This window comes from Mauremys reevesii, linkage group 1, assembly GCF_016161935.1.
Source record: "Mauremys reevesii isolate NIE-2019 linkage group 1, ASM1616193v1, whole genome shotgun sequence".
In the NCBI taxonomy this organism is placed as follows: domain Eukaryota; kingdom Metazoa; phylum Chordata; order Testudines; family Geoemydidae; genus Mauremys; species Mauremys reevesii.
This window is the reverse complement of record NC_052623.1, coordinates 5,666,010-5,679,006: the sequence shown is the minus strand read 5'-3', so window position 1 is coordinate 5,679,006 and position 12,997 is coordinate 5,666,010. Positions and strand designations below refer to the sequence as shown.

The window sequence follows — 12,997 nt, the reverse complement described above, 5'->3', positions numbered from 1 at the left end:
GGAGTAGGGGAGAAGGTGTCCAACTCTGAGGTAGAACGGTGTCTCCTGCATGTACCGTACGTTCCCCTGACTTCCTGTATGTGCCCAGGCTCTAGGGTGATGGTCGCAGTACAAATACCTGAATGGAGAGACAATGTTAATTTGAGACACTAAATGCACTACTGGAGGCTGTTCTAATGGGTGAAGCAGATTGGTTGCTCTTCTCACAAAGAAAAATGACATTTTCATTATTCAGGTAAATGAATTGTGAACACATGATCCTACTAATACCAATTCCATATTTTATGGTGATCCCTGCCTCAATAATTCCTATACATCGTCATTTGGGAAACCTTAATAGGCAGCAGCAGGAAACACAAGTGTGGATACTGGTTTTCCAGCATTGTTGCTTAATGCAATGAAACCCAGGCTAGAGAGTCCATGCTGTAGGGAGTTCCCCATTCATTTGGTTGCTCAATATCTAAGACTGGAAAATAAAAACAAAAAGACAAACAAAGTGTGGCACAACATGTACCAGAGGGAAACATCCCAGCTAGAACACACCTCAGGGGAAATACTTGGTGTCGTTGATAGCGGCTCCATGGAAACATCTGCTCATTTGCAGTAGTGGCCAAAACAAAAAACAATGATCAGATGCCTAAGGAATGGGATGGAGAATACCCTGCTCTGGCCATGTGCTCACCTTTGGTCACCCAGTCTCTATAAAGATATAGCCAATAGAAAGGGGGTTTCTGAGACAGGCTATGAGAATGGGAGGGCTGCCATCTGTGGACTGAAAAGTCTGGGACTCTTTAGTTTAGGAAGAGACAAAGAAGGGGGCTTATGACAGATGAGAGGAAAATAAAGAATGGGACTGATTACATTCAAATGGTCAAATAGAGAACAGTTCCCAACCAGTAATATTGATGGACACTTTCTGTTTCAAAAGGGCTAATTCTCCTAAGGTGAAGCAAATTATCAGCAAAACTGATTAGGAGGAAAAATTTTGAGAGAACAATGTGAATGAGAATTGGGTGTTCTTTACGACGAGTTTATTAGATAGCTCAGAAGCCACAATTCAAGAATGTAGACAACTTTGGCTAAAAACTCTGTCCAGTGGCAAAGTGAAGGCAGCAATTAGGGGAGAAAAAGCAATATAGATAGATAGATAGATAGATAGATAGATAGATAGATAGATAAACTGGCTCTGTAATCTAGCAGAGAAACCATACCAAGGTCCAATAGCTGGAAGATGAAGCCAGACAAATATCAGCTAGAAGTAAGGGCCAAATTTTTAGCATTGACAGTTATTAACATTTGGAATAAACTGCAAAGGGAAGTGATGGATTCTCCAGCTCCACATGTCTGTAGATCCAGACTGGATGTTTTTTCTGGAAGATCTGCTTGAGGACTTGTCTACACTTAAAATGCTACAGTGGCGTTGCCTTAGCACTTCGGTGTAGACTCTACTTACACCCACTGCAGGGGTTCTCGCTTTGGCATAGGTAATCGCCTCCCCAAGAGGTGGTAGCTAAGTGGATAGAAAAATTCTTCTGTTGACCCCATGCAACTATATCTGGGTTAGGTTGATATAGCTACATCTCTCAGGGGGGTGAATTTTTTTGCTGTTTCCAAAAAAAAAAGCAAATGTAATTTTTGGATGCATTAGCAGAGGCATAGCATGCAAGCCAGAGGAGGTGATAGTGCCGCTGCACTGGGTGCTGGTTCGGCCTCAGCTGGAGAACTGTGTCTAATTTGGTCACCAATGTATACGAAGGATGTAGAGAAACTAGAAATGACCAGAGACAATTGACAAAAATGATGAAAGGGAGAGAATTCAAGCCATCTGAACAAAGGCTGAAGGAACTGGGCATGTTTCGTTTGGAAAAGAGGAGACTGAGGAGGACATGGCAGCCATATTTGGATACTTGAATGGCTGCCATAAAAAAATCAAGAAAAGTTGTTCACTGTTGCCACTGAGGGCAGGAGAAGAGGCAGTGTGTTTAAAGTACAGCATAGCAGATTTTTCAGGATAAAATGCCTAAATGTAGGAACAGGAAGCCAATGGAACAGACGCCTCGGGAAATCATGGAGGCTCCTTTACTGCAGGTTTTCTAAAGGAGGCTGGACAGTCATCTGTCCTGGATGGTTTAGACACAACAATTCCTGCATCTTGGCAGATGACTCTTGTGGTTCCTTCTCACCCTGTGGCTCTATGATTGTATGATATAAAACACCAGTGTAGACCAGGCCTTAGTCAAACACAAGTCATTGGGCTCAATAGAGGGATAACTGGGTAAAATTTAATGGCTTTTGTTATACAGGAATTCAGACTGGATGATCTAAATGTCCCTGTTAACCTTATACACTATGAACCTATCCACAAAGAAAGTAGATCAGGCATTTATATTTATTCTGTCTTACAAAGCACGTACAAGCAGACATTGAATTCCATTGAAAGTCTGAACATATAACACTGAAAAAATAAAATTGTTTATATGATTCATATTTGGCCTGTGGAACTTCTTACCACAGACGTTACTGGAGCAAAGCATTTAGCTGAATGGGATTCACTAATGGATTGGCCATTGTAGATGGTGCTGGTGGCACCACCATTGGTTAAGGCTGTCTGACACTTTCCCTTAGGAGATCTCATTTTCAGTTGCTTATAAATTTGCCAAGCTTTAAGCATTTGGACTGAAATTTCCCATAGAATATCAGGGTTGGAAGGGACCTCAGGAGGTCACCCAGTCCAACCTGCACCTTAAAGCAGGACCAATCCCCAAACAGACTTTTGCTCAGATCCCTAAACAGCCCCCCTCAAGGATTTTAATCACAGCCCTGGCTTTGGCAGGCCAATACTCAAATCACGGCACTATCCCTCCCTCAAAGCCATACAACACAGCACCACGGGGCATTGAACCCAGAATCTCCCATGTACCAAGCTGGTGCTTTAGCCAGCTAAGCCTGGTGCCTGCTTCAAAAAAGTGTTTGCAACACATACCACGTGTCTGCTTCCCGCTGAATTGTTTTTTGAGTTTCCAGCATAACATTTGAGCCAACTTCTCAAATGAAGCCAGGAGAAAAGATGTCTTGCCCATGCTGAAACATTCTTAGAATTGTTCCAGTGAGGAGCCCAAGCAGCTCCATGGAGATAAAAGTCAGGGAACAGCCCTTCTTCCCCATCTGTTAACAGCCAGAGCCCTGAAATGCAAGAGGAGGAGGTGACAGCATCTCTGCATTAACACACAGCTGGCTCCTGAGCTCTTTACTCAGTTCTTACTCCAAAGGGAGTTTTGGCTCAGTGGGGGCTGTGTAAACCTTTCATCCCGAAGAATCCACTGTGCCACTGAAATGGAGCCACCTTCAGGCTGGAGGCCAGCAGCCCGGGAGGGCCCAGCAAAGTGGGACATTTTAACACATGCTACTGAAACAAACTCATCCCCTTTGGCAAGGGTCCTTGGATGTTTAATGGCTTTGCAATGCAAAAAAGACCACAGACCTATTCTCTGTCTCATCATGCCAATGCTGTATTGGGTTTTTCGAGCAGGTGAGCTCCTCAGCAAAAGTGGGTACCTGTGAATCCTTAAAAAGAAGTGTCTTCCCTGGGAATCTCCATCAGGTAGCCGTGTCCCAAACCTCTCTCACCCCAGCATCTGCAGCAACATCCCACGCCGAGAGCCAACACAGGGGTGTGCACCATTTCTAATACAGCTCTGTGCAATCCCAGGGGGGTTCGAGCATCTGAATGCAAACAGGCTAGAGACAAGCCTGTCTCCGCTTCTGTGCTCTTTATCCAGCTTTAGGAGTAAACAGTAATTAAGGGACCTTCCCAAAGGGAGATGAGAACTCTGGGGCTCTGTGCTGAGTCAGAGAAGAATTGGCTGCTCTGTGTATTTGTGTATATTTAAAAAATATAGTTTATTAGTATGGAAACTAGGGATAATGCTTAAAACTCCATAGGGTCTGATACACTGTAAGTCCCAGGCGGGATGGGTAGATAATAGACAGACAGATCTGGAGACAGATTCCCGAGGGAAGACACAGGCACTTTCTGCAGGCACACGGTGCTGTTACTCAGAAATCAGTAATTCTCACCAGTAACTATGATAATAATGTGCAGCACTGTTTATTGAACAATGTTCAAAACACCTATCAAAGGAGAGTCACTATGACTATATCCCCATGAAACAGATAGGTAAACTGAGGCACAGGGAGACATTATTTGGCCAAGGTGTTACAGAGATTAAGTGGCAGGATGACAGACAGAACCGGGGTGTCCTCACTTCCCTGCTGTACCAACGGTTTCTCTGTCACGCCAAGAGGGAAATGGACTCCAGCTCTGGGAGGGACTGTTCATTGAGTGGGATGCAGAGGAAAGGCTGGAAGAGGGAGCCTGAGCCTTCGCCATCCTGAGGTTCTCAGAACTATCTGGAGTTTGCGAGCTCCCGCTCCTGGGACTCCACTACTGGTTCCACTCAGAAACCTGCCAATGGATCACAGTCACTGAGATCACTTTGGGGGAAGAGACTCAGTAACAGCCACACCAACAGGATGTGCCTGTGGATAGACGGCAGCCAGAGGCCTTACCTGAGGACAGAGGTCTCCCCCTCTCAGGTAGCTCAGCAGACTCCAGGAAGAGATTTAAGCAAAGTTTTGAGATAAATCTATGCAAGCAGCTGAGTTTGGTGAGAAAGGAGACCAGCAGAAAATCGCAATCTTAAACATAGCAGGACTTGGGATGGTGGACGTCTTTACTAGCCTGCAACTCAGCCTTTCTCTACACTAGCACTTTTGTTGGTCAGGGGTGTAGAAAACACCCCCATGACCGACAAAGGCACCAGTTTGGATAGCACAGCAGGAGACAGTCATTGGGTGGGTTTAATTATGCCGTCAGGAGAACTCTCTCCCATCGGCATAGAGTGGCTACATGGGAGACCTTGCAGCAGCACAGCTGGTAGTGCAGACATAGCCTCAGGCAGGCAGCCAGTTTATTACACTTTATTACACAGTTTTGCAGAAAAGTAAAGTGCCTTGTGTAGCGCAAAATAGCAAAGCATTTGAAGGGTAAAAGTTTCACCTTAGAAGAGAAAAGTAAAGCGAGTCCTTTCAAGAATCCTTAACAGATGTAAACAGGGGAATGGTCCTGCTCCTGTGGGGAATTTTTCTGGCTTATACACTACACCGGTGGAATGGGCTAGTGAAAGGATCTGAGTCCTCACTCCCACTCTCTTTTCCCAGAGGCTGCCTCCCCTCAAGGACTCCCCTTCCACTCTCCGGTGCGGCAGAGTCCTCGAAACCCCAACATGGCTTGGCCCAGGATTCCTGGGGGGCTCAACCCCCAATCTTGTCGTGGTCACCTTGGAGAGGGGCTAGGATGTCCCCACTCTGGGTGCTCTCTACATTCTGGACACTTCTCTGATCCACTGATCATTGCAAAGAGTTCAGGCAAATCGAGTTCATTAAACAGCAATCAATTAAAAAACATAAGGAAAAAAATGGGAAAAGGTAAATGAAAACATGTTGCCCCGCTCTGCGGCGTGGGGAACACCAAACTCCCATCTCTGGAATGTCAGGGCAATTCACAGACCGTCCTAGGCCTCCTGTCCAGGCCCGGCTGTGCTGAAGGGATGTCACGGGTCAGACATGGTCTGGCAGTGACCACATGCCGTCAGGCTCTAGGTGGCAGGACCTTTTTCCCAGCACCGGTCCTCCGATCGTGGTTATGATCCACCTCCAAGTCTGCCCTGCAAGGCCTCTGGCTGGCGGCGTCTCCCTGTGCTGGGTCCTCTGCCCTGAGTAGGGGCAGCTCCAGGCACCAGTGCACCATTCGGCAGCATGCCTGCAGGAGGTCCGTCAGTCCCACGGTTTCTGCGGCAATTAGGCGGCGGGTACGCCAAAGGCGCGGGAGTGGCTGACCTCCCGCAGGCACGCCACCGAATCTGTGTTACCAGCGGACCTCCCGCAGGGACGCCACCGAATCTGTGTTACCAGCGGACCTCCCGCAGGGACGCCACCGAATCTGTGTTACCAGCAGACCTCCCGCAGGCATGCCACCGAATCTGTGTTACCAGCGGACCTCCCGCAGGCATGCCACCGAATCTGTGTTACCAGCGGACCTCCCGCAGGCACGCCACCGAATCTGTGTTACCAGCGGACCTCCCGCAGGCACGCCGCCGAATCTGTGTTACCAGCGGACCTCCCGCAGGCATGCCACCGAATCTGTGTTACCACGGACCTCCCGCAGGCATGCCACCGAATCTGTGTTAACAGCGGACCTTCCGCGGCACGCTGCCGAATCTCTGTTACCAGCGGACCTCCTGCAGGCACGCCGCCGAAAGCCGCCTGACTGATGTGCTTGGGGCGACAAAATACATAGAGCCACCCCTGGCCCTGAATCTCCTCTCATTCTACCCAGCTGCCCACTGCACCCAGCTCTGGACTGCTCCAGCTTCAGCTCCACTGTGCCTCAGCACTGCTGCTCCTGCTTTGCCTCCAGGGTAGCTCCCTGGGCTGCTCCTCTGGCCTCTCTGGTTCTGGTTGCTGCAGCTCTGCACCCAGCACCGCTCTGGCCCAGGCAGCCCCAGCTCACACTATGGATGGGACCCCTGGCCTCTTGATCCCCTCATTAGCCTGCCTGCCCTGTCAGTCCGGCGGACCTGGAGCATTGGCCTCTCCCGATTACCCCTGGGGACTGTCAGTCTTAGGGTCCTAATTTCCCATCGCCCCGTTCTTTTAGTACTGGGAAATGGCCAACCAAACCCCACTAAGGTTTACTAAGGGACAACAGTCCCCTTACACATGGCTACAGTCCATATGGGAGGTGATGGACACCTATAGAACAGATGCCAGGTCATCATCCACCAGGATGGGACGGAGCCTCCTAGTAAACCAGAGATAGTAGAAATCACTATGCACAGAGATTTCAATGAGAGAGTTCAGCGTCAGCAAGGAATCCAAGAGCCCTCCTAGACTACGGACTGAATTGCCCAGGTGTGGGTGTGAACCTTCAGCCAAAGGAGAGTTCAGCATGGCTGTGAACAATTCAAAATGCTTTACTCTTCCCACCACATCACCTCTGCCTTCCTTGGCTTCAGCTTCAGCCGACTGGGCCATCCTGGTGAAATGGTTTGGTTGTATGGGAAGGACAGGAGGAGATCAGTGTCACCTGCATACTGCTGGCATTTGAGTCCATGTTGTGTGACCAGTTCCCACAGAGGCTGCATGGAGATGTTGAAAAGCCCCAGAGAGAGAACTGATCCATGTGGGATTCCACAAAGGAGGGCTCTAGTGCTGGAGGTGCAGTTTCCCATCACCGCTAATTGGGTGCATCCCTCTAAGAAGGATTCAGACCATTTTAGTGCATCTCTCTGGACTGCTGCTGTCTTGAGGTTAGATAGCAGTATTTCATTTTCAATAGTGTCAAATAATACACAGAGATCCAGGAGGATGAGCATGGATCCTGTCATTGATAGGAGAATACCGTCCATCAGTGCCTCTAAAGCACGAGAAGTGAATAGCAATGGATAAAAATGAGAAGTTATAAAATATAGAAAATGGATAAGGGAAGCAAAAGATACTAGAGACAAATCCATGGCTAGAACGGTTGAAGAAAATAATAAGATTTTGTTAGTATATTAGAAACAAAGGAAATCCTAACAGAATAGGCCTTTACTAGCTGGAGATGGTAACACTGTTAATAGTGACGCACACAGGGCAAAAATAAAGCTTTCTGTCTTGTATTTGGAAAGAGCCATATGATGCACTCAGATCACTTGAATTTCTTTCCAGTCCACTGGTAACTATAGGGAATGGTGAAGAGCACTACTAAGGGTCAATATTTTTTAAATCAGCAGCCCCAGACATCTCGCACCCAAAGAGTCCGAAAACTAGAAAACAGCAATATCCTGTATTATGCCAGTATTCAAAAAATGTGACGGGTATTAAATGCCAGTTAGCTTGATATCAGTTCTGGATATAATTATGGAAATGTGGATAGGGGATTTAGTCAATAAAGAATTCCCGGGTAGAACCACAATTCATGCATTTTTTAGGTGACAACGAATTTTGGTGACAAAGGCAACTGGGGAGATGTAATAGATTTAGACCATTGCAAGTTGATTGACCGAGTACCACATAACATTAAGATTAACTAACTAGCGCTAGATAGTATCACCAGGGCCTTTTCTACACTATAGGGAAAAGTCCATCTTACTTACTTACTTTTCTTAAGAGCCGTTTGTGAGAGACCTTGTCAAAGGCTTTCTGAAAACCTAAGGACACTGTATCCAGGGAGAACCCTTCTCCATATTGTTAGGAGAATGTGAAGTAAATCGGGTAAAGATTAACAATAATAAACTTGCTTCTGGCTTTACTTTTAGTTTAAACAGGCTGAATAGGCAATCTAGTTAATGTACATGAAAGCACAAGGTCACACTCCTCTTCTCTCCCAGCCCAGCTGGTAGCCTTGCCTTTTAGTAACAAGAGAAGATAAGGGGCTAATCGAGTAGCTGGAAGGTCTGAGGAGAAGATACAAAGTCTCCAAGAAAGCGATCTTGGCCAAAAGTTTCCCTGCTCCTCATCCCACCCATCAGGTACAAAAGAGGTGGTCTCATCGCCCCTAGACTCAAGAGCCCCCTCCCCCCCGAATGGCACACAGCCATATATTGGAAGGGGTGGTACCAAGTGAGGGGCAGTAAAAGTATAATTATATTTGCCAAGAAGAGGGGGGCAGAAGAGGACGCTCCATCCACATGTGGAAATAGGGGTCAGGAGAAGAGGGTTCTATCAGCATATGGAATAGTAGAAAAGGGAGGGGAAGAGGAAAATTCTATTAGTGTATAGAGATAAGCCCCACTGCTGTGAAGCACTGCAGAATACGCTTGCTTGTTTAGCCCCAATAAACCAATCAAATTGCCTGCAGATTGGACCCTGGACTGTTATTTTTCCAGCAGACTGTGTCTGGGAACTGAGAAGGAGGTGGGAGCTGGACCCCTGCCAACACATATGCTTGTTGACCCCCTTAAAGAATTCTAGTAGATCGGTGAGGCATGATTTCCCTTTGCAAAAACCATATTAACTCTTCCCCAACAGTTAACCTATGTCTGACAAATTTCATCTTTACTGTGGTTTAAACCAGTTTGCCCTCTACTGAAGTCAGGTTTTCTGGCTGGTAATTGCCAGGATCACCTTTGGAGCCTTTTCAAAAATTGGCGTCACATTAGCTTCCTCCAGTCACTTGGTACAAATGATGATTTAAATGACAGGTTACATATCACAGATAATAATTCTGCAACTCCACATTTGAGTTTGTTCAGTATTATTAGGTGAATACCGTCTGGTCCTAGTGAAATATTACTGTTCCCATCCCTTGTTCCATTATTTTCCCCTTTAGCAAGACATTATTTTAATTCCCCCCCCCAACTTCCTGATTGACTGCAGACTATATAGTAAAACCTGAATTTTGCTTAGCTGTTCCTTAACCAATCATTTTACTGAAATGTAACTAACCAATCCTAACACATTGTAACATGGTTATTTAACCAATTATATCCCACCACCTTCACTGGTTTACACCCAACAAAATTAGTTATATAGCGACAGAAACAATCACAGAACCAGACAGAGACCATGCAAATAAACATACAAAACAATACAGAAGTGAGGATTTCACAACTACATCTGTACAGACATAAGGGTTCCCCAGCTGTGTCTATTGATCAGTGAGTTCTTGCCAGACAGGCTGCTATCAAACTTAGTTTCCTTTTACATCTTCTAGGCTCTTCCCTTTCTCTGGAGGTGATGGAATATCAGGGCAGGACTGTATTCCTAACAGCCCAATAGCACCTTATTTCAGTGTGATGGGTTTGGGATGTGAGGATGTGACCAGACACTTCCCAGCTTATGGCTGCCTAACTACATCTTAGCCTGTCACAGTAGGAGAAGGCCATTCCACAGACAGGGATTTTGATTCTTTCTTTTATTCCTCTATAACTAGCTAAGTGATAAGAATACACCTACATTCTTAAAGTCTAGGCCTTTGCAGACAGGCCTGAATATCTATATCCTAACAGTGAGAATAAGGGTGGGTGACTTTTGCTGAGACCCTCGAGGGCAAGTGAGAAGGCTCCAGCTGCCTGCACATATGTAATGGCCATTGCCATTGATAATCTGAGACCCAGGACGGGGATACGACCAACTGACACTTTGTCTGGAAAGTGAGACAAAGACCAGGTGGAGGGGCAACAGGTGTGTCAGAGGTCTGATGACTGGAAGCTGGGCAGTCTTCCATGGGGGACTCTTCAGAGAGAGTCTAGGACATCTGGCCCGGGGTGCCCCTGGGACGTTCCCCTCTGGTGTTTTCTGGACCAGTGATCTGCTAGGTCACTCCACTCCTCGACTCTGGGAGCCAGCCTGACCCTGCTCTGCTGTGAGAACCCCACTCTGGGCTGGTTCTGCACAGCCTCTGCCATGCAAGCTGCTGCTTGGATTGTGCAACTGAATGACACCAGGCTGGCTTGTTGCCGTTCAGCCAGCCTCTCCACTTTGGTCAGCACTTTATTTTTTATATTGTATTTTGTTTTTATTTTTGTTTCTTTCATAACTAACTCTGATCTTTATGCTGCTGCTTATAATCATTTCAAATTCATCTTCTGTAGTTAACACATTTGATTTATATTTTACCTGAAACATGTGTTTTGGTTCAAGTGCTTGGTAAATCTCAGCTCAGGTTAAAGAGGTTGCCATGTGTGCACTCCACATCAAAGGAGGTGTGGCCTGGGTAATTGTGACATTCCCCTGGTGTTATCTGGGACCGGGGGACGGGCCTTGTGGAAAGAGGCAGGGCAGGGGGCAGGACCTTGGGGAATGGTGGGGGAGGGCAGGTGGCCCCAGGAGTCCAGTTACCAGCAATTACAAACATTGCAATCCTGTAAGGCAGTGAGCTGTACACAGATATATGCCTCTCTCTCCCTCTGACACAGCACAGTAAGGCCAGGAAAGGATTTAATTAAATCAATGTCACTTTGACTTTCCAGTCAGTGATTCAGGGAAGAGGGCTCAGCACCATGTCACCAGCAAACTCTGCATGGAGCTCAGTCTCAGAGTAAGAGCACCTTGAGAAAACTTTAGGCCCCTTTATGTATAAAAAGCCGGAGCAGCCTGTGCTGGATCTGTTTGGTCCTAACTCCATAGATGATGGGGTTTAGCACAGGGGGAATCAAGAGATATACATTGCCAATGAGAGCATAGAAATGCCCAGGCACATTCTGGCTGAACCGGTACATGAGGGAGAAGAAGAGACCCGGGATGTAAAAGGCTAAAATAACAAAGAGGTGGGAGATGCAGGTCCCAAAAGTCTTGACTTGGGCATCCTTTGTGGGGAGGCTGAAGATGGCCCTGAGGATCTGGATATAGGACAGGGCGATAAAAAACATATCCAGACCGTTCACACAGAATTGCACAAAGACGCCGTAGTAACTACTGATGCGGGTGTCGGCGCAGGCCAGCTTCACCACGGTCATATGCATGCAGTATGGCTGGGGGATGATGTTGGTTGTGCAATATGGCCACTGGCTAGCCAGGATGGGAAAGGGCAGTACAACCGTGCCGCCACGCAGCACCACGGCCAGGCCAATCTTGGCCACAACGGGGTTTGTCAGGATGGTGGAATATCTCAGGGGATGGCAGATGGCCACATAGCGATCCAAAGCCATGGCTACGAGGATCCCAGACTCCATCCCTAAGATGCAGTGAATGAAGTACATCTGGGTGAGGCAGGCACTGAAACCGATCTCCCTGGAATTGAACCAGAAGATGCTCAGCATTTTGGGCAGGATGGACGTGGACAGGACCAGGTCGGTGATGGCCAGCATGCAGAGGAAATAGTACATGGGCCCATGGAGGCTCGGCTCTGTCTTCACAATGAACAGGATGATGCAGTTCCCCAAAATGGCTATGGTGTACATGGTGCAGAAGGGGATGGAGATCCAGACATGTGCCATCTCCAGGCCAGGAATGCCCAGCAGGATGAAGATGGAGGGGTTGGTGAAGTCGGTTGTGTTGGAATCTGACATGGAGAGGAAGAAGGTGTCCAACTCTGAGGTAGAACAGTGTCTCCTGCTCGTACCGTATGTTCTCCTGACTTCCTGTATGCGCCCAGGGTCTAGGGTGATGGTTGCAGTACAAGTGCCTGGATGGAGAGACAATGTTAAAATATGAGACACTCCATGCACTCCTGGAGGCTGTTCTCATGGGTGAAGCAGATTGGTCGCATTTCACACACTGAAAAATGTTATTTTCATTATTCAGATTAATGAATTATGAACACATGACCTTAGTAATACCAATTCCATATGTTATGGCCATCCCTGCCTCAATAATTCCAACACATCGTGGTGGGGGAAACTTTAATAGGCTCCACCAGTAAATGCAAGTGTGGTTACTTATTATTCATCATTGTTCCTTAGGCCTTGTCTACACTGCCAAGGTTTGTGCCAAAAAGGATCTTTTGGCAAAGAAACAGAGGAGGTGTATACACTACAGAGCCATTTTTGATGACGGAACTCCACAGTTTCAGTGAAATAATAAAATCACCTTGACAAGAGTTGTAAGGCTTTTAACTCAAAAGGTTTGTCACTGAAGTGCCAGTGTAGAAACTTGTGCTTGATTTTATCTCTGTAATTGGCCTCCAGAAGGTGTCCCACATTACCTAACCTGACCGCTCTGGTCAACAATTTCAACTCCTCTGCCCTGCATTGAGGTAAACACCTTAGCGCCTCCCCCTTTAAAGGACTGGGAATTTTGAAAATCCCCTTCCTGCTTGCTCAGCGTGCAGAGCTCACATCACATCTTCCCAGGTGGCCATGGCAGCTGCACACAGCAAATGCTCTCCTGCTTCAGCCACTGTGGAGCTGCTGAATCTGCTCAGTATTTGAGGAGAGGAGGCCGTGCAGTCCCAGCCGTGCTTCAGCCATAAGAATGTCAATCGTACGGGCAGATTTAATGTAGCTTGTGGGAA

At 47.1% G+C, this 12,997-nt stretch overlaps 1 protein-coding gene across 1 annotated transcript; it reads right to left on the bottom strand.

Annotated features, from left to right (window-relative positions):
- Positions 1-11,105: 11,105 nt before the first annotated feature.
- Positions 11,106-12,053, bottom strand: LOC120387871 (olfactory receptor 51E1-like). The gene has a single exon (XM_039509217.1). The coding sequence runs from the start codon at positions 12,051-12,053 to the stop codon at positions 11,106-11,108; it is 948 nt and encodes a 315-aa protein (XP_039365151.1).
- Between the last annotated feature and the right edge of the window lie 944 nt (positions 12,054-12,997).

Bases quoted from the DNA above. Each gene is read 5' to 3' on its own strand.
- LOC120387871 (XM_039509217.1), bottom strand. From the start codon at position 12,053: ATGTCAGATTCCAACACAACCGACTTCACCAACCCCTCCATCTTCATC.